Here is a 19160-nt window from a genome sequence, read left to right on the forward strand (position 1 = left end):
CTAAATTATTTTCTCGACTATATTTTCGCTTAAACTTCACAGATTACAATACTTTTTGGAACACATCACAATTCTTTGCTCTCGAAGTCTATGTAACATGCATTTTAATGAAATAAACAATATTTTGATATTGTTTACCCACTTTTATCTTCCATAATTTAAAATAAAAAACAGTATCAGTGGATTATTTTGTTTCCACGTCTTTTGTCTTTTTACCGAAAACTTCACCTTCCTCGATAGTAGTCATTAAGTCGCAGTCTTTTGTTTCAGGTAAATAAAAAGTCACCCAGCAAGCCAATACTGGTAGAATGGCGAATCCAAGAGGTGGTACCCAGTACGCGATATCTCCTCCGTCAATAACAAACGGAGCCAACATAGAACCAACTCGTGCCATCATAGATGAAAATCCAATCGCCGCGTTTCTCACAACAGTAGGAAATAGTTCTGTACAATATAAATATACAACAACGAAAACAATAAAACTAGACACTACTCCAGTACACGCTAACACCACAGAGAACACACCAGAGGGTACAAATATTAGTATAATTAAACAGAGAGCGCAAATAAAGTTAAATACAATCACTACAGTCTTCCTTCCAGCTATCTTCATCAATGGTATAGATACAAAACTACCGAGAAGAGATACGCTGGCGCTGGCTGCTACATTAATAAACACATTCCCGCTCAAATGTCCAACATACTGGGATACTCCGTAAAAACAATAACTGCAAGTCATCCAATTAAACGACATACAAATTATATTTTTTCGAAGATTCGGTGTTCGGAATAAATCAGATATGTTTCCTTTTTGATTGCTTCCCGTTAGTGTTCTCTCGTAAGCTTCCACCTCAGATCGTACGTTAGTTTGACGATTGTTTCTGAAATAAAAAAATAAATGAAGAAAAATTTATGCTGAACAATTCCTGCAGCCCAATATGTAATGCTATACTGCTGGTTTGCGGATGTCCTTAGGCGCCGATAATCACCCCCCGGTGTTCCCGCTACTCTTTTAGAGCGGGAACATCGGGGTAGTTTTAGTGACAATAATCATCAAATTGTCTGTAGTATCATAATCCTATTCGTATTTGTTCAAACACGTATACATTTAAATGTACAAATATATCCAAAAAATAATTTAAGACATCATTGTCCAAAACTGAATATTGTATGATTACATTTCTTAATTTAAACATACTTACATTTTTGCCACCCTTTCCAAAATAACTATGGCCTCATCTGTTTTCTTTACAGCAATCAACCATCTTGCAGATTCTGGTATAAGACAGAAGTAGCACAGAAGAATAGCGCTGGGTATAGAGGTGACAAGTAAGAAGTCCGTATAGTCTCTTACAAAATATGCACAAAACGGCAATAACATGTGACCTAAGTTAAATGGCACTTGATACAGCGCAGATATTATATGTCTATATTTATTTCCGATGAATTCCATGAGCAAAACGAAGGTAGTAACCATAACTCCACCGACAGATACACCAATCAGAACACGGGATAAGGTAAATGTCCAGTAATTTGGTGCGTAAGCCGATAACGTACTTGTTACCAATTGTAGAACGACGGCCACAAGTAAAGGTTTCTTCCTACCAAACCTGGAAATTATATAAATAAAATTATTGTAACTGTAATATTTAATAATAATAATTGTCTTTAGTTGTCAGGCAGTTAGGTAAGTTTCATTTATCCAGGATCTATTGCAGGGGTGGCAAACGTAGACGTATCCTCTAGCAATTTTTAAACAAATATTTAATGAGGCCATAGACGCGCCATCAAATAATTCCGATTTTGTGATTATTGTAAACATTTCGTAGCTAAGAAATGACTCGTGTTCGCTCTTCATATTATACTTAATTTACACTTTTTTTCCTATAGTATAATTAGTTTTGTCATCAGTGATGTGCCCAAAATATAATGTCGTGTGTCATTGGTTCCCCCGTAACCGTAGAGTTCACTTAACAGATATGTCGTTTTAACCGATTTCGATTCTAGCTTGTTAAATAGTGTAAGTGTGTAATGTAATGGATAAGTGTGTAAAAATATTATGTATTTTATAAATATGTACCTGTCTGAAGCCATTCCAAACAGTACGCTACCGAATAAAACGCCAACTTGAAACAATGTTTGCGTCAAATTTGCCAACCATTTTTTATCACATATCAAATTCCATTCCATAGTAATAGTGTTCGTAAATATCGAAGTATTATAAACAGGCTGAGAACACGGACATGTTTCTGCTTTTGTATCTTCACATGTGTACTGTACTTTTGGCGCATAAAATATAACTGCCATTTGATTAAAAGCAACGAAGAATTTACATAAAAATATTAATAAACAAAGCCAAAATTGATATCTTCCGAACGATCCTATTATCTTTTGAAATGTGTCTTGTGAAACATCTTGCTTGAGGTCACCTGAAAGGAAAATATTTAAAAATTAACATTGTTCTTGAATATAATACTGACATATAATATGTGAGATATTATCTCGTATTAAACAGAATTTCTTTTTATGGTACTAAATAGTATTGGACGTGGCACGTCACGGTATTAGTCAGTTCTTCCAACAAACTGCCATGTCATGAGATCCAAGATATACATCGTTTTAGATGGTCCTAACGTATTTAGTGCAATGATAATGTTGTTACAAATATTGGTTTCCACTGCTAAAACATTTGTACAAAAACAAATGTTCATATCATTATCTCCTTGTGTATGTTGACAAAATCATTTTGTACATTTTTTTCGCTAGTGAAACCTACAGTTACACATGCTACTACGTAGTGTGAAACATCATAGTATCTTTGGGATTTACTCAGAGATAAATGATAAAATAAAGTGCCTAAAATTATTAGATAAGCATTTGATAATGTCATTTCAAGATTAGCTCTTGATAAAACATAAATACTCTCTACATTAACTGCGGAAAGAGACGCGGTAGCTTCGACCTTGATCTCTTTATTGCCGTGTTATTATACATGTAAAAACAAATAACTTTATATTAATCTACATTTCTTTAAAACTTTTATGGCATAATACTTTTCAAAGATAAATCACCGAAAGATATGCTAATTAAAAGTTTTGATTTAATTATTTTCATATAAAATTTGACTTTAAAGTTACGCTTTACGAAAGGTTCAATTGAATTATGAATCTATAAATGTTTTTTAGACAATTTCTGATTTCTCATTATAAAATATGTATCACATATATTAGTTACATAGTACATTTTGTTTTGCAAGAAACAGTTAGCTAATTAGATAACGTAATATATTTCTACTTACAATAACAATATACACACAAATCAGGCAGAATTTTCTTGATTACAATTATAGAAAATACCAAAAACTTCCACTGGAATAGTATTATTAGTGCAATTATAATTATATAATCATCCTAACTAATTTCGCATCTATAAGTAGATAAAGCATAATATAGGCTTCCCAAAATGTATGCTTTTATTATTGAATATTTCGTTAATTGTTACACTTTTCCTAACTTAAACTAACTGAAAGCATATTTCAAATGAGTTTCTATTATTCCTGTTGATGTTTTATCACCAAGTTATGACCATCACAACATGCACTAATGGCATAAAGATTGTATGTTTGTATTTTGTAAAGTCGTATTATCCAATACAATACAATGCGGAAATAATATACTAGTTGAAAACAGTCGCATCTTCAATAATATAAATAAATTCCAGCTTAATACCTTCACGCGTATTTGATAAAAAGAGTCTTAGCAGACAGACAGACAACAAAGTGATCCTATAAGGATTCCGTTTTTTCACTTTCAAGGTACGAAACACAAAAAAATATTTAAAACTACAGTTATGCACTATTAAAGTCGGTCGGTTTTTGACGTAATAATTAATTAAGTGAAGCTATATTAGATTTTACTATACTTAAACGAGACTCAAGAATAACTTGCAAAGTAAAGTAAGTAATAAGAAAAGAAAATTATTAGAACAATGTTAGGACATAGGGAAGTAATTTTTCCTTGAGGCCTTCGCAATATTAAAGAAATTCAAACAATAGGAAAACTGACCAACAATAATACCACAAATTACGTACTTTATTAAAGTAGTTAGATTGAATGTGGTCGCAGTAAAACGAAGGTAATTGTGTTATGAAACATTTCCGTTGTGACTTATCATCCAGTTGCCTGTTTAACAAGAACAATTCATTGAAATATTCCGTGTGACGATATTTTAGAGTTTATAAATGACAACACTTGTTAATTAAAAAACTAGAAACCCGACCAATAGCATTCAGGCAATAGGACACCTCACTCGTCAAATTCGGGACAGTTGTAAAGGCTTAACTTACATACAAACCCACTTATGAAAAATTTAAATGCGCGCGAATAAAATCATCCACATAAAACAATCGGTTAAAAAGAATATTAAAAAATTGTTTTTAAAATTAAACGGGTGTTATAGCTTTAAGATCCATATATCAACCAGCTTTTAGGTCGTATAGGTAAAATTGCGTACCACTGTCGTGATACTCGGTCATCGTATTTGGAAATCATTACCACAATAAGTAAAATAAAACGACAAAAACTGCCCGGGATTCAAACCTTGACACCACAAAATGTAAGATGTCACTACTGCCGCTTGTGTTTAAACGTAACACTTTACTCTGTTGCTACACTTTTAAAATAAGGATATTAAGAAAATAAACTGGTTTAGGTATGTCCCAGAGTGTAATCCAAAATCTTTAAACCTTCAAAACGCATTAAAGCGGTAAATACCTGTGAGGTAAATACTTGTATGCAAGAGCCAAATGTCATTGTCATATATATTTAGAACACATTTATACAAAAGTTAAATAATATCCATAAAATAAAGAGATAAATGGAAATGTTTGGTTCACTTTTCTTTTTAATATGGTGTAATTTCTAGTGTATGTTGTGGCCATTGGTACTTTGTGGTTTTATTTGTATTATTTTGCAAATCAAATACTTTGTATTCACTTGTTTATTTGTGAACTATAAAAATTCCATTTATTGCTCATCGTAATTTAAAAGGTATAATAGAGAAGCATTGGAGTACATCCGAGAAGAAAAGTAAATTTAACAATGAACAATAAAGCTAATTTGTTTTGGAATCTATCTCAATACGGTTAAGGAATGTTTTAGCTTAAAAACTCTATAGGTTAATGACCATGAAAAGTGCAATTATTAACGCTTATGAATGAATGAAATGTATTAATAATGAAGTTAATCAACCTAAAAATTTTGCTCTTAAAGAAATCGGCAGTTTCATTGTCAATTTTAAACCATATTGCAAATTGGAGGCCATTGCATTGTAACTTTCACTTAGTCTCATTTATCTTACCGTTGTCGGTTTTACGTTCCTGCAACTCCATGTTATTAGAACTTTATCACACTTGTCAAGAGATCACGCAAACTTTAACGACGACATTAATAATAGACTACATTTAGTGTGCGGCTGGTAACGGCAAACGACAAACGGTGACTGGCAACCAGCATTCTGTGCGTCGACTCCTGCGCTTGTCACTTCGGCCTAAGGCGTCATATTTTGCCTTTAGATAACGGTTTAAAATTGTAAGTACAAGTTAAACTGCATACAAGTACAGATAAATACATCTGAGGTACAGAATGAATACATATACCTATATAATTTGAAAAGTTCTCAAAAAATACAACTGTTTTAAATTGTAGATGTATGCTGCTGTATACAATTAAATACTTTCTTTGGAAAAGTACTCGTCGATATCGATAAAGGAAAACAAATAAAATACAGACTACTGATAAACTTTACGCAAAGGGCACAAGTATAAGTGCGTTCAAAACAACAAAGACGAACAATCCTGTGTAGAGCAGTTTAAGAACCCCTTTCAAGGCTTAACTTCCTTGGCATATAAATTTTTTTCGCAAGCAACTAGTCGGGCAAACGCCAAAAATTGAACGTCACTGATCGGTCGAGTTCCTTGTCACATCATTGGTACTTTATGAAAAGACTCCTCGACCCAAAGTATATCGCGCAACGCATGTAGAGGATTAATTCCTAAGTAAAGGTACCTCCAGAGACTAGTCAAATGTGAAAATGTCATCATTAACTCGTGACACCCCCGATCGAGCAGCTCCATTCATGTAATAACTGTTGTTATTGCGTAGCTCCAATACTGTAAAACATATCCGCATATTTGATTTAATAGTGAGATTAATAAGAAATGCAATTTATGGATTTATTCGATAAACACTGCGCGTAGTGCGCTGTTATTGCGATAATATGTTCTTACAAATATTATGGATGTTGTTTGATGATGATGGTGTTTGTTATTAGGTACCTCCAGAACAACTAAACTGATCCCGTTGTAATTTGGCATAGATGTTGAACATAGTTAGGTAGAACACAGAGTATTATTTTGTTCATTTCTGCGCGGACGAGGTCGCGGGCGACGGCTTTGTGTCATAAGGGCAGCTTTCTATATTATGTTTGTATGGTCCGTTTCAATTTATTCGCTGGCTTCAAATTTCTCAAGGTCACCTGCGCAATGTCCTCCGCGCATCCCTTTACGCCCCGCTACACCTAAAATTGTATTCTGCGGGGAGACTCGTACAATTTTCCGAGCCGCCAATATTTGAACACCTCAATACTTGTTTGTTACAAAATACAAGTAATCTGCAACAACGTAAGTTGTATACATAACATGTGTACTCTTATTACTTATAAATATTCTAAACCGATTCGAATACTCGGCTTATAACGTGTATCTAGTAGTAAAGAGGAAAAGAACAGAAAAAAAAATATTTGAATAAATATAACAAAAATCAAAACAAATTTGGGAAACTTTTTACTTTATTTAATTTTTACACATCCGTTTTGAAATATTATTTCCTATGTACATAAAGATATTAAAATAATATAATATTTTTGATGTGAAATTATCCACATCTCTATAAAGAAATTTATGTAATATACACAGACAAGTATATATATAATAGGCATATTTTTTAAACTGATCTAAAAGTTTGCAATTCTTACACAAAAGGAGTAGCGATAATGTAGGTATTCCATTCATTATCCTAATATATAAACTAAGCTATAAAATCTTAAATCTTACCTATCTGAAAGTAGGTACAATTAAATTAAAAAAGCATGCTCGCATAATGTGTATTTAATAATTTTTATGTCATGAAAACTTAGAATAACACCTAATTTATTTAAATCAACGCTTTTATACTACAACAGATAACATTGAAATATCACATTATGAAATGTTTTAACATTACAACAAAACCCTTAAAGTGCCAATTAAATTAAAATAATAATAAAAAGTTACCCTAAATTAAATCTTTATTGACAGAGATATTCACACAAAAAAAAATCAATCGAGGAACATTAATAATTAAAACAAAAGCTCATAAAAGATAAAATGCGCGTAGCATTTGCCAATGGCGCGAATTTAAAATAATTATGTACATACCTCGGCTAAGTTGAAATAATAATTATAAAACCTATAATACAATTTCTTACAAACTACGCAACTACATTTTTGTGAAAGATAAGTAAAAACATTCGCCATCATTCATTGCACCAAACAAATATTGAAAGACGAGAGTTATGTCTCATGAGATGTAACTCTTTACATCGTATGGGTGGATAGGAGATGAGGTATACCTGGATAGCATATTGAGCAAGCCCGGTTTATTTGAAGCCATTTCAGCGTTAGGCTTTTTCATAATTAAATATTTTTTCAATTAATCACGATACATTTTAATAACGATAATATCGATTTTAACTACGTACAATTGTCATTACAAAACAATTGTAATTTTTTTTTTCTTTTTCAACATTTGTAATTTTTTTTTGTTGTGATTACAATTGATGTTAGTGGAGATGTGATCTAAAGTTGTTTGGTACTTTCAAACATGCATCCAAATATTTATTTTTAAATACTATAAATTTTAGACAACATCGATAGTTCAAGCTAAATTCTAATACTCAATTATAATGATCACATTTCACACACGCTCTTAATAATCTGTTATCATGTTATATTATTATATAAAAAACTAGTATTGTAACATGCTGTATAATACTTATTAATTGTAATTAAAAGCATAAATATATAAAAAAAACTGCAGTATAGTAAAAAATGTTACTTCGTAATATAAAAACTGAATTGCTAAAATGACTTCTGTTTAAGTACACCTATATATTGGAAGGCACTAAGACCCTAATCTACATTTGTACACAGGAAATTAATTTGTTGGTCGAATAAAACATTCACTCACACAGTCACGATCTACTAACATATACTTAAGACAGGCAATTATGCCTGCGGAAATATAATAGTACTACTATTAGAAAAAATATTGTAGATTGATAAGAGGAACCTCCACAAACCCTTACACTGTTTTAAAAACGCGAGTAGCCTAAATAGCAACTACTTAAAAGCAAAGTTTACTTAGTAGGGTAATGAAATAGTTATGGACCAGGTTTTGGAAAGATTTTCCGGCAATTTTGTAACTATATTATTTCTATAGTATTTCCTTTTATACTTTGACTACTACGCTTATACAATTCAAACTCAGTTTAATTTAGATAAGAATCATTAAAAAGTAATTTCCGTAAAGAAAAAAGTCACGTTTAGAACAAAGCTGTTTAGAGGTAAAACGTGACATTTAATTTACATGTGAAGTATTCTGATCATTTAACGATAAATAAATATTGAATTATATAGATTAATAGGTAAATATGAAGTTTGTCATAAAAAAGAATAACCATAAGTATAACAATGTCTAAGAAAGTTGACAAAGTAATAAAATAAAAAATTTATTGAATTGATAATGAATAAAAACTTAATATTTATAATGCGTTTAAAATAATATGCGTATAAGACTTTGAGATCTCAAAAACCGCACGAAAAATATTTTCGTAAACTTTTTTATCTGGGATATTCTGAATAAAAAAAAAATATTATAAATATATCTGTTTTACTGATCTTATTTATCTGATTGCACAGCTATAGCGTTGCTTCATACACATTCTTATTTGAATCCCATTATACTACACGTGTCCAATAACACATGGGTCTAATGACGTCAGATGTTAGGCAAATAATATGTTTAGAGAACATAATACAATTGCTATAGAAAAAAGAACTGGCAAATATTGGAACTTGTTTGGCAAATTATATTGGACACATAAAATAAAGTATATAATCCATGCAATATAAACGCAACTATGTGAATGAATATTTTAAACCATTTATGGAATGGTGTTTAGGCGACATCTTGAAAAAATACGACTAGCCGATAATAATAAAATATGTATATACAATCCAAATACCTAACAATAAAGCCGGCGTAATTAACAATTTATTTTTATAGTCTATTATGTAAAATGAGTACTGACTACATTAAATGCATTTCCACTCATTCGTAACGCCTATATACATGTGACTACAAAGTAATATACATCTTACATAAAATACGATATTGGCGTATAAATTGCTCAATGCTGTGTATCATAATTTGCGTCATTATCAAATTATTTTCAATATAAATAAAAATACATATATAATTCCTACTGAATGTCCGTCATTATGCTTATATTCCATCATTCATACATTCATTACATTGAATATGCTTTATTTAACCACTTTAATTTTAATACGGCGATGTGATAGTAAATGAGATGTATTCTTGGATAGCATAAATAGTAACTGACGGTTCCAAGATTCAGTAAGAGTTGGGTCTAGTTAGGGATTAAAATTGCGGCGATTTTTAATCTTGGACACCAAATTACATATCTTTAGAGCGGGTCCCAATTTAAGGCCCATATATCTCATCATCATATCAGAATTCAACAACAGAAGTGCTTTCCCATCAATTTCCTGCAAAGAAACATGTAAATGATTACTTGATTTCAAAAAGCCATATTCATTAGTGATATAAGATTTTATGTTTACTTACATGTTTACGGAAGAGATCAGCATGGGCAGCTAAGGCTTGGTCAGCTGCGGCAATGAACCCGATGACATCTTCGACGGACCAGTCGCCAGGGGGTGTGGCGGGCGAGGGCGGCGGCGGAGCGCCCGTGGTCGATGAAGCTGGCTCCGGCCGCTCAGGGGACACGCGAGCCATCTTCACAGTGGAGGTCTCGCCCAATCCATTAACACCACTTTCTACAGGCAAGTCCTGCATGATAAAAAAAAACTATTTAAACATACACATATTTGAGTTACTAACATGAACGACTAAAAATGATTAATTTGAACAGAATTACAAATGTAATTCATTTACTCATTACATTCCTACCACTTAACACACTCTAATTTAAAACTCTTAAAAGTGGTAAGTTAATTTTCGTACAAAAAATAGCAAGGGAATTGTTAAATTGATAGCTTTGTTGTACTTAGATGTACAGTCTCTTACATTAACAGGTCTTTTAACAGCAGATGATACCCCATTAGAAGTTGACTCGCCGCACAGTGTGCAGGGCCGCACAGCAGCCTCTCCTGTGTCCACTTCAATCATGCCAACGCACCAGCTCATCCCAACACAGAACAGTTTCAGCCAGTTCTTGAGCTCATCATTTGTAAGATCTGATGGCACTTTAACTGTATGAGTCTTGCTTCCAGTGGAAACCTTGAAATTAAATTTATTATTAAAATAAATATCAACCGTTTTAAACCAAAAGTACTGATTAATGAAATTAATCTATTTATGAGTAAATATTAACAATTTATCTTTTTGACCATACATTTACCACTCCAGAAAATTAAAAACATAAATTCTCCAAAAAAATTTAAGACATTTTTTCATTGTTTTTTTTTTAATTATGCTGTATTTCATTTCAACTTATATTATGAAAAAAAGAACCCTTTATTGTCTGTCTTCAAAGTCAAAGATTAGAAGTAATCAAAATGTATGCAGGACAGAAAATATTTACCTGTACTGTAGTCACATTGGAATAACCACTAGATGCGGTCAACATTGCCCTTGTTAGCCTCTGGGGGTCTGGGTGAACGCCTAGCAGTTCTTTAGCGAGAGCCTCTGCAACGCCAGATGGTCCTAAACCGGTGACCGTGTTCGGCAGAACTGTACTGCCACCGGAACAACTATTGCGGATATGTAAATGCACAGGAGCTAAAGGTGTTGGTGGGCTTGGATTAGTGGAATTTGTACCACCAGTGGAACCACCTTCTGGTAAAGCTGGATTGGCCATACCTATAGGCCGCAGTTTAAACCTGGAATATGCAACTAAATTATGCAATTGTTCCACAATATAGTTTTGAAAAAAAAATTGTTGATATTCATTTAAATAAAAATGGCAGAGTGATTTGATTTCATTTTGAAATATAGGGAATACCATATTCTCATATTGTATGTTTATATAAACATAACAGAAAGATGAGTACCATATCATATTTCCAATATAAATTTAGTAAAAAATACAATATGCTATGTATGTACAAGAGCTAAAATTTTGAAATTAACATATTTTATCCATAAAAAGACAATTGCATGCTTCTGTTTTTAGTTGATAAATTATATATTAAATACAATTGAAAATAAAGTTAGTTCTAACTGAATTTTTATACTTTTCTAACTAAATTTAGCTTATGTTTTTCAATCTTGTAGCTCCTACTCAAAATAATGTCCACTCTATAAATTGCTAACATTATAGAATTATATAACAAAATTTATTAAGTACCTACACACTGTCAAAAAAGAATCAGCTTATGTAATTTAATGCAATTTCATATTTTTATTACCAGTGGACAATGGGTTAAAATGTGTGTTTAAACTTTAATTCAATGGTGTCCAGTGTGACGAACAACTAATTACATGACTTTATTACAATAACAGTTTTTTTGCTACAAAAAATTTAGTCAAATTAAGACTTAACTAAATAGTGTGTAACTTTATTTCTTTTAGTAATACAGTAAATGCTTACAATTAGTAAAATATAATATCATAACACATAATCATCAATTTTGTAGTAAAATATCCACTTATATTATTGGCACATACATACCTTGATGGAGTAGTAGCACTTTTTTGTCCCGGTGGCTGCAGAGGATGACCAGCTCGAGCACACCAACCAACAGGAAATATATCCCTTGAATCATATCTACACCAGTAATCAAAAGCACCACGCCATCCATCAAATGTTACATGAATCTGATCATTCTTCACAGCTCCAACAGTAGCACAGCAAATTAGTTGTGGATTCTTCTTATCAACTGCTTCCAGTTTTTGTCCAACAACAAACAGATTTGATTTAGGTGTTGGAGGCTCAGCCTGAAATACTTTCGGTGGAGCCATCTCTGCACCATTTAAAGTTTTGAGCAAAAACATTGGCCAACTGCTAGCATTCATACGAAATCCAAGTGGAGGTTGAAGCATTCCATCATTCTTCTCACAATGCCCTATTGGGTGAATATCACCCGCATCAACAAGTCTCCAAAAATCATTCTTATTATCACTTCCATCCAATCTCAATCTGAGCCGCGGTCCTAAAACGCCTACCACTGTTGCGATACAAGTAGAAGTCAAATTTCGTGGATCTAAGGCTTCCAATTTCATGTTCACTTTGAAATCATTCAGTGGTGGAACCGGTGCTTGTTTAAAACATTCCTGAGGTGCTGCTGTGCTGTTTGTCTCCTTCATGTATTCAGTCCAGTCGAAAGACTGAAATATATCGTAAAAAGATCCCGTTGTGTTGTTGTTGGAGGGATTTTCAGATCCATTTGCCCCATTACCAGACTGTGGAGAACTTGTTCGTTTTTCATTTTTCTTCTGATATTTGTTCAGACAATATGTAGAACAAAAGTTCTTACTACTCGATGGCGCATTACCTCGAATGACATTGTCGCAGTGAAGACAGGCACCTTTGCTATAAGCCTGTCTAAATTCGGAAAGACAGGTCTCAGAACAAAACTCTTTTTTACCATTCTCAGTAGGCAATACATATTTTAAAGGCGTTTTACTTTCAGCACACCACGTACATGTACGTTTAGGTGGTCTTCCAGGCCCACGTATTTTGCCGGGAGCATGCCCCGAAGAGCCGACAGTGTTGTTTGACATTGTTGTTTTTGGGAACTCTAAAACATTATATCAATAGATCCTTTTGTTCACAATTTAATGCAATTACATTGTACTCAACACAATATACGATTAAGCTACCGTATAAATTATAAATCAAGTATCCTCTTAGGCAAATATAAACAACGTCAGAAACTATTTATGACGCCATTCCAACGGCCATATTACTTTTTGTTTTTTTTTTCTATTCTATGGCAACAAAGTGTTACCTGAGCTGATAATACAAAGAGTATATATAAAATAATAATGTGATAATATTTCAAGTTTTATAGAATAACAATCCAGTTATTGAATAAATGCTTTGAGTCTTAAATAAATATTTGAAAAACATACTAAAACATGACATTACTAATATTTTTTGTATTTATGTGTTTTTATTAATTTGTCACGATGCAAATTAATTAAAGTCAATTTTTCTGCTTCTTTAAAGTGGGTAAGTGACATATCCACTTTTAACTTTTACGTCACTGGCAGTACTTTTTCTAACCTAAAATTACAAAATAAGATTATCCAAAATATCGAAAAAACAAATATTTACACAGGGATATAGCTAATGATTTGTGCAGGCCGTAACTCGCTGAAAAACATGTTGGTTAAAATTTCTTCAAATATTTTGGCAAATGCTGAAACAGCGGAAAAACGTTTAGCAGAGCTTAGGAGAAAGGTTTGTATTTAATTTTTATGACATTAAATTATACAAATACGTATTGTACAACTAACCTAATAATTTACTTACAGGTGGAAGAAATAAAGAAGTTTAAAGTCGAAGAGAAAATACAGGAGTTGATTAAAGAGAACTCTGTTTTATCAGAAAAAATTGTTCAAGCTAAGAATGAACTTATTAAACTTGAAATATCACACGGTAAAAAGCAATATTCTGTGCCAAGCAAACAAGTTACTAAAAGCAATGTAGATTCAATTAGTGTAGAAAAACCACAAGATAAGAGCACTGAAGTTGAGAATACACAGCCAACAGCGGCAAAGAAAGAAAAGAATTCAGTTAAAAAGATTAAGGAGAAAGTGAATCCTACCCCAACTACTGATAATGTAGTAGATGTAAGAAAATTAGACTTTAGGATTGGCAAGATTGTGGAAATAAACAAACATCCAGATGCAGATGCACTGTATGTTGAAAAGATAGATTGTGGTGAAGGAAGACCTCGCACTGTTGTTTCAGGGCTAGTTAATCACGTCCCTATTGATGAAATGAGAGATAAACTAGTAATTGTCCTTTGTAATTTGAAACCAGTGAAGGTGAATATATAAGCATTGTGAATTACTTTACTTAGCCTTTTGTTTAGTTTCAAACACTTTCTTCAGTATTAGGATATTGTTGATTTGGGTTCAGGTTCTTGTAGCTATTTTCATTTCTTAATACCTTTTATTCCTAAACCAACATCTGAATTCTATACTGTCTTTACAATTCTGTATAAATCTTAAAGTTACCTTAATACTGTTTTTATTTTCAGATGCGAGGAGTTACATCAGAAGCCATGGTGATGTGTGCATCATCACCTGAAAAGGTTGAAGTTCTGAATCCGCCATCTGATGCTGTTCCCGGTGACCTGGTAGAGTGTGAGGGATATCCTAGGGAACCGGAAGCACAACTCAACCCCAAGAAAAAAATATTCGAGACATGTGCTCCTGACTTGAAGACAAATGATGATAAAGTAGCATGCTACAAGGATAAACCATTGATAGTTGTAGGAAAAGGGGCAGTTGTAGCACCTACATTAAAACAGGTTAATGTTAAGTAAGGATGTTGCTGAATAAATTTTTTTAAAGACAATTAACAATTATTTTTATTGTAATTAGTACCCCAAACAGAACTTTAATTGAAAAAAGATTTTTAAATCAAGTACTGGTTCAATAGACTCAATACTAAGTAATTGTTATTTTTTATTATTAAGAAATTCTTACTAATATAAATACGAAAGTTTAGATGGATGGATGGTTAAATGGATATTGATGAATTTTGGCAAAGTTGTAGAATTAAGTCGGGAATATAGAATACATAGACTAGTTTTATTTTAATTTCCCGTGGACAGAGTCGCGGGCCACAGCTAGTAATTAAATATGTATAAAAGCTGATGAACCACAAACAGCCATGATTTCGATAGATAGAATGAGGATTATAAAATAAGACAACAATTTTAAAGCAATTTCAACAATACATATATATTATTTCTGTAATCAAATATGTGTCTCTACAATAACAATTTAATGTAACATAATTTGTTATCTATTTCAAAGATAGAAAAATAGACAGATGTGATCCATAATGTATTAACATTAACACCACATACACTTCTTTCATAGTACAATCTTTCTGGTCCAGCCTGTGTAGGTTACAATTATCATAACCAGATATTATTCATAACATTAGTGTCATAGAAAAATCTACGGTAACATCAACTGTGTACTGAGAGTGAGTAAGAAAATATCTTTATTATAATTAATTAACAAGTGTGCAAGCAAGCTCTATTCAGTTAATATAGAACGAGTAATCACAATTATTAATTTATTGCACGCTAATTTCTTTCTAATTCTTTTAATTATCACCATATACGTCTCTAATTTAATTTTTAATAATTTTTTTGAGTGCATTTTGTGGGCATAAATCAATAACTATTCATATTCCTATATGTATTATGAACATTCAGAGGCACATAAAATTATATATGCATGTACATACATGTACTTATCAAATAATGGTACAAATCAAAGATGTAAATACACAGATAGACTTTTAAAATTAACTCTAAACTGTATACTGTTTCAAACCAAGGCCATAAAAAAGGGGCAATTTACTTTTTACACTGACCAAAATTTTCAAATGATGTTTTTTTTTATAACATATATTTTATAACATAAGTATTTAAGTCTTAATTTGTCTACAGTTTATACTTTGTACTTGTAGTCGAGGCCCCAATCTTGAAAAACTTAGACAACATTTGCAGTGGAAATTATGGTTTCTTGATTAAAATATTAAATTGTAGTAATTAAAAATGGTAATAGTCATCCGGGAATAATTAGAGATAAAAATTGTTGTAGAGCCATCTATGGATTTATACCTTTAATTGTTAATGATTTTATTATGCAGATCAATCACTGGTTCATGTAAAATATAAACATGTAATCTCATGGTTTAATTTCATGGAGTAAAAATTGTAAAATAAAATTCTCGTAAAATATCGCATCTAGTTAAAAGTAGAACGGTAGTAACATTTAAATATCATTAGAATGATATGACTATATAATAATTTTAATGACAGGTCACTTGCCTTTCAGCCAGATATGTTTGTTATTTATATCTAGAAGTGAGTTCACTTTACGTCTAAAATTTTCATTTATTTCCTACGTCGCACAATCGAAGAATTACATTAACATTATAATTACAATAGTAAAATATCAATTCCTTTGCTTTAATAGTTATAATATGCTGATTATTATGCTCTTGTTGGAACACGTGGCCGTTATAAATATACAGAAGTATGCAAAAGTACAGAATCAGGTACGAAACATTGTATGTTGTTTGAAGATGTTTTATATTTTTATAATACAGTAAGTATCAAGGCCAATATGGTCATTTTATATCTTAACATTGTTCTATAATGGTCAGATATTTATTGCCTGTAAGAATTTTTCAATATTTTAAAAACCTATGGCTTAAAATCAATACAACATTATTGTTTTAACAACATGTTCTTTGGTAAAATAATATAGATTAAATATTAGTATCGGAAATATTTATCAAGATAAAAAGATGAAGTTTAAACAAATCAAAAAGTAATTTTACATATTACTATGTATATTATACTTATCTTAATAGTATGAAAATACTGTTCTTATGCGAAGGTCCAACATGTAGTAAAAACTGTACTTAGTGGTGGCAAAACCTAGATAAAATCTAAAATTATACTACAATCTACTATCAACTTTTTCAGAGGTTTAAGAAAATAGTAGGTGTTTTCTAAAAAGTCTAACAATAACATAGAATTTTGGATATATTTCATCATGTTTATGGACAGAGGAGAAGCTAAATAAGTGAGAAGGGGAGGGAAAAAGGGTCTTCACTACATTCACAAGATAATATTGTGCAATCAGTATGCTGTACAATTCGTGTACAATAACATATGTGACAGCAATGACGTCACATCGTGTTTATAGCAAGCGGTGTACCACATTCTATGCACATTTCATGTTATTGTGACCGCATGTAATTCCTGCTACTTTTTCTTATTATACTCCCTCCTTAATAAGATATTCTCTAGATAAAATAGGAGAAAGTAAGTCAATCAGTCGATTTACATAAGAAGATAGTATATCAACACATATTTATAATATGCGAAATATAAATGACATTAAGAATAGCATATAACTTTCAGAAGAGTAGAAAGGACGGTTTTAGTAATTATAAATGCAATACAAAATCGAAACACGAAGTTACGTTGACTCACATAATTAATGTAGTACAGCTTTCATTTATTTATATTGGACTTGTTTTTTATCGTTGGGTTCTGAGACCAATATAAAACATATCGTTATCTCTGTTCTGTTAAAGATAATGAGGGGGATAACGATACGTTTTAAACAAGGATTCTCAGAAACCAATGATTAATAATATTTTTTTTAAATATTGGATATGTCACCACTAAGTCAGAAATACACGTTCATATTATTTCACTTAATTCTAAACTTTAAAGCGAATAACAAAATAGACAATGTTAGACTTATATTCTATGTTATATGATTTGAAATAGGAAGTTGATAGTTTTGTAAGATACGGTAAACGTAGGCCTTTTTGAATTAAATAAGGCTTATTTGAAGCAGAAATATGTAGGATTTAAATATCTAATTTAAATGTAGATATTGATTTACAAATAACCACAATATTATACTTAATCTAAGAAATCTCTCAAATTACATCTCTATGATGATGAATTCTAAAAAAATTTTTAAAAAATACTGTCTATTTAAAAAAATCATTTAATAAAATAAATGTGACAGGAATCTTGTATAAAAACAACAGATTGTAAAATAATAAAAGCAGTTCGTATCCGAAACGCGAAGAATCTTTTTGGTAAATGGCACTAAAGGACTAAAAAAATAAGGTGGGTTAGTAATACAAAAAATATTTTTTTTTATCTGTAACTTCAGCAGGAAGACAACTTTCGAATATTCTACATAGTGTATAATTATCCTAGTAAACAATGGGCTAATTTATGAAGACATTTAACAATTCTTGAAAAAAAAATGGAATGTTCATTTATGTAACCCGTTGCCTAAAAAATGCTTGTGTACACGAAAAAAAAATACACATAAAAACTTCAACAGCATTACAAATGAATGCATAAATACGTTCTCTAAAATTACACATAATCCTCTACATAAATAATATTATTTTGTGATTAAATATAATACAAATACTCGAAAAGATTTTTCCGAAATAAATTCCTACAAAATTATACATTTCTCTTTACATTTCTTTATGTAGTCATATAATTTGATTTTAAAGGGTTTTTGGGGCAAGATGGTAGTAAGTTCGTATACCTTATATCTGTGTGGGCGGGAAGCGACGCTGGGGCTTGATGCGGCGCTGAGCGAGCGTCGACTGCGTCACGGGGCCCAGCACTTGTGGGGTCAAGGGAGATGACGTCATCGCCTACACAAAAGCCCACAAATCAGGTCATATTTGCCTACGTGTGTAACTAAGCTTTTATTTGGGAGTATCAACATAACTTTTCCGTATCAAGCGTCTGGTACTACAAATAGTTAAAAAGTACTTTGTTTATAAAATAAAGTGTTTTTGTATATCTGTGAAATGTTTAGTGCCAAGGTAAGTTTTTCTACCCATTACTAATCTTACTAATATTTTAAATATGAATGTTTAGATGGATGGATGGATGTATGTTTGTTTGAAGGTATCTCGACAGATATAGAAAATAGTCTGAAAGAACACATAGGCCACTAACACTAATTCTTTTTTTTTACTACAGCTAGTAGGATATAGTAATCAATTGGTTTAGTTACTTGGAAGGTGAGGTCTACGGC

At 31.5% G+C, this 19160-nt stretch overlaps 4 protein-coding genes across 5 annotated transcripts in view; 1 reads left to right on the plus strand and 3 right to left on the minus strand.

The window, feature by feature from the left end:
- Positions 1-5: 5 nt before the first annotated feature.
- On the minus strand, positions 6-5662 carry LOC106121952 (organic cation transporter protein-like). The gene is made up of 4 exons (XM_013317788.1): positions 5359-5662; positions 2081-2429; positions 1203-1610; positions 6-881 (listed from the first exon to the last, which is right to left on the minus strand). Exons 1-4 carry the CDS (start codon positions 5387-5389, stop codon positions 185-187), a joined length of 1485 nt encoding a protein of 494 aa, XP_013173242.1. The 5' UTR covers positions 5390-5662; the 3' UTR covers positions 6-184.
- A 2507-nt stretch (positions 5663-8169) lies between these two features.
- Scm (Polycomb protein Scm) lies at positions 8170-13280 on the minus strand. 2 transcript variants are annotated; one of them, XM_013317782.1, is made up of 5 exons: positions 12037-13280; positions 10948-11245; positions 10461-10643; positions 9969-10193; positions 8170-9889 (listed from the first exon to the last, which is right to left on the minus strand). In XM_013317782.1, the coding sequence occupies exons 1-5, from the start codon at positions 13086-13088 to the stop codon at positions 9755-9757; spliced, it is 1893 nt and encodes a 630-aa protein (XP_013173236.1). In that variant the 5' UTR covers positions 13089-13280; the 3' UTR covers positions 8170-9754. The 2 variants fall into 2 exon arrangements, with proteins under 2 accessions (XP_013173236.1, XP_013173235.1); XM_013317781.1 differs by having other exon boundaries at positions 10431-10643.
- A 271-nt stretch (positions 13281-13551) lies between these two features.
- On the plus strand, positions 13552-14896 carry AIMP1 (aaRS-interacting multifunctional protein 1). The gene is made up of 3 exons (XM_013317754.1): positions 13552-13770; positions 13845-14360; positions 14576-14896. The coding sequence occupies exons 1-3, from the start codon at positions 13660-13662 to the stop codon at positions 14861-14863; spliced, it is 915 nt and encodes a 304-aa protein (XP_013173208.1). The 5' UTR covers positions 13552-13659; the 3' UTR covers positions 14864-14896.
- A 3716-nt stretch (positions 14897-18612) lies between these two features.
- The window catches only part of S6kII (Ribosomal protein S6 kinase II), a 6965-nt gene continuing 6417 nt past the window's right edge, over positions 18613-19160 (minus strand). Inside the window, exons 14-15 of the mRNA XM_013317692.1 lie at positions 19140-19157; positions 18613-18771 (exon numbers count right to left, since the gene is read on the minus strand). Coding sequence (XP_013173146.1) covers positions 18661-18771; positions 19140-19157 — 129 coding nt within the window. The 3' untranslated portion in view covers positions 18613-18660. The remainder of the gene's footprint in view (positions 18772-19139; positions 19158-19160) is intronic.

The sequence above is a fragment of the Papilio xuthus genome, unplaced genomic scaffold, assembly GCF_000836235.2.
Source record: "Papilio xuthus unplaced genomic scaffold, Pxut_1.1 DF826933.1, whole genome shotgun sequence".
NCBI lineage: Eukaryota > Metazoa > Arthropoda > Insecta > Lepidoptera > Papilionidae > Papilio > Papilio xuthus.

Bases quoted from the DNA above. Each gene is read 5' to 3' on its own strand.
- AIMP1 (XM_013317754.1), top strand. From the start codon at position 13,660: ATGATTTGTGCAGGCCGTAACTCGCTGAAAAACATGTTGGTTAAAATT. The intron at 13,771-13,844 runs GTTTGTATTTAA...ATTTACTTACAG, and splicing joins TAGCAGAGCTTAGGAGAAAG to GTGGAAGAAATAAAGAAGTT. The intron at 14,361-14,575 runs GTGAATATATAA...TTTTATTTTCAG, and splicing joins GTAATTTGAAACCAGTGAAG to ATGCGAGGAGTTACATCAGA.
- LOC106121952 (XM_013317788.1), bottom strand. From the start codon at position 5,389: ATGGAGTTGCAGGAACGTAAAACCGACAACG. The intron at 2,430-5,358 runs GTAAGATAAATG...TTTTCCTTTCAG, and splicing joins GGAACGTAAAACCGACAACG to GTGACCTCAAGCAAGATGTT. The intron at 882-1,202 runs GTAAGTATGTTT...TTTTTATTTCAG, and splicing joins TTGGAAAGGGTGGCAAAAAT to AAACAATCGTCAAACTAACG.
- Scm (XM_013317781.1), bottom strand. From the start codon at position 13,088: ATGTCAAACAACACTGTCGGCTCTTCGGGGCATGCTCCCGGCAAAATA. The intron at 10,644-10,947 runs GTAAATATTTTC...TTTAATTTCAAG, and splicing joins CCAATGTGACTACAGTACAG to GTTTCCACTGGAAGCAAGAC. The intron at 9,890-9,968 runs GTAAGTAAACAT...GTTTCTTTGCAG, and splicing joins CTGATCTCTTCCGTAAACAT to GAAATTGATGGGAAAGCACT.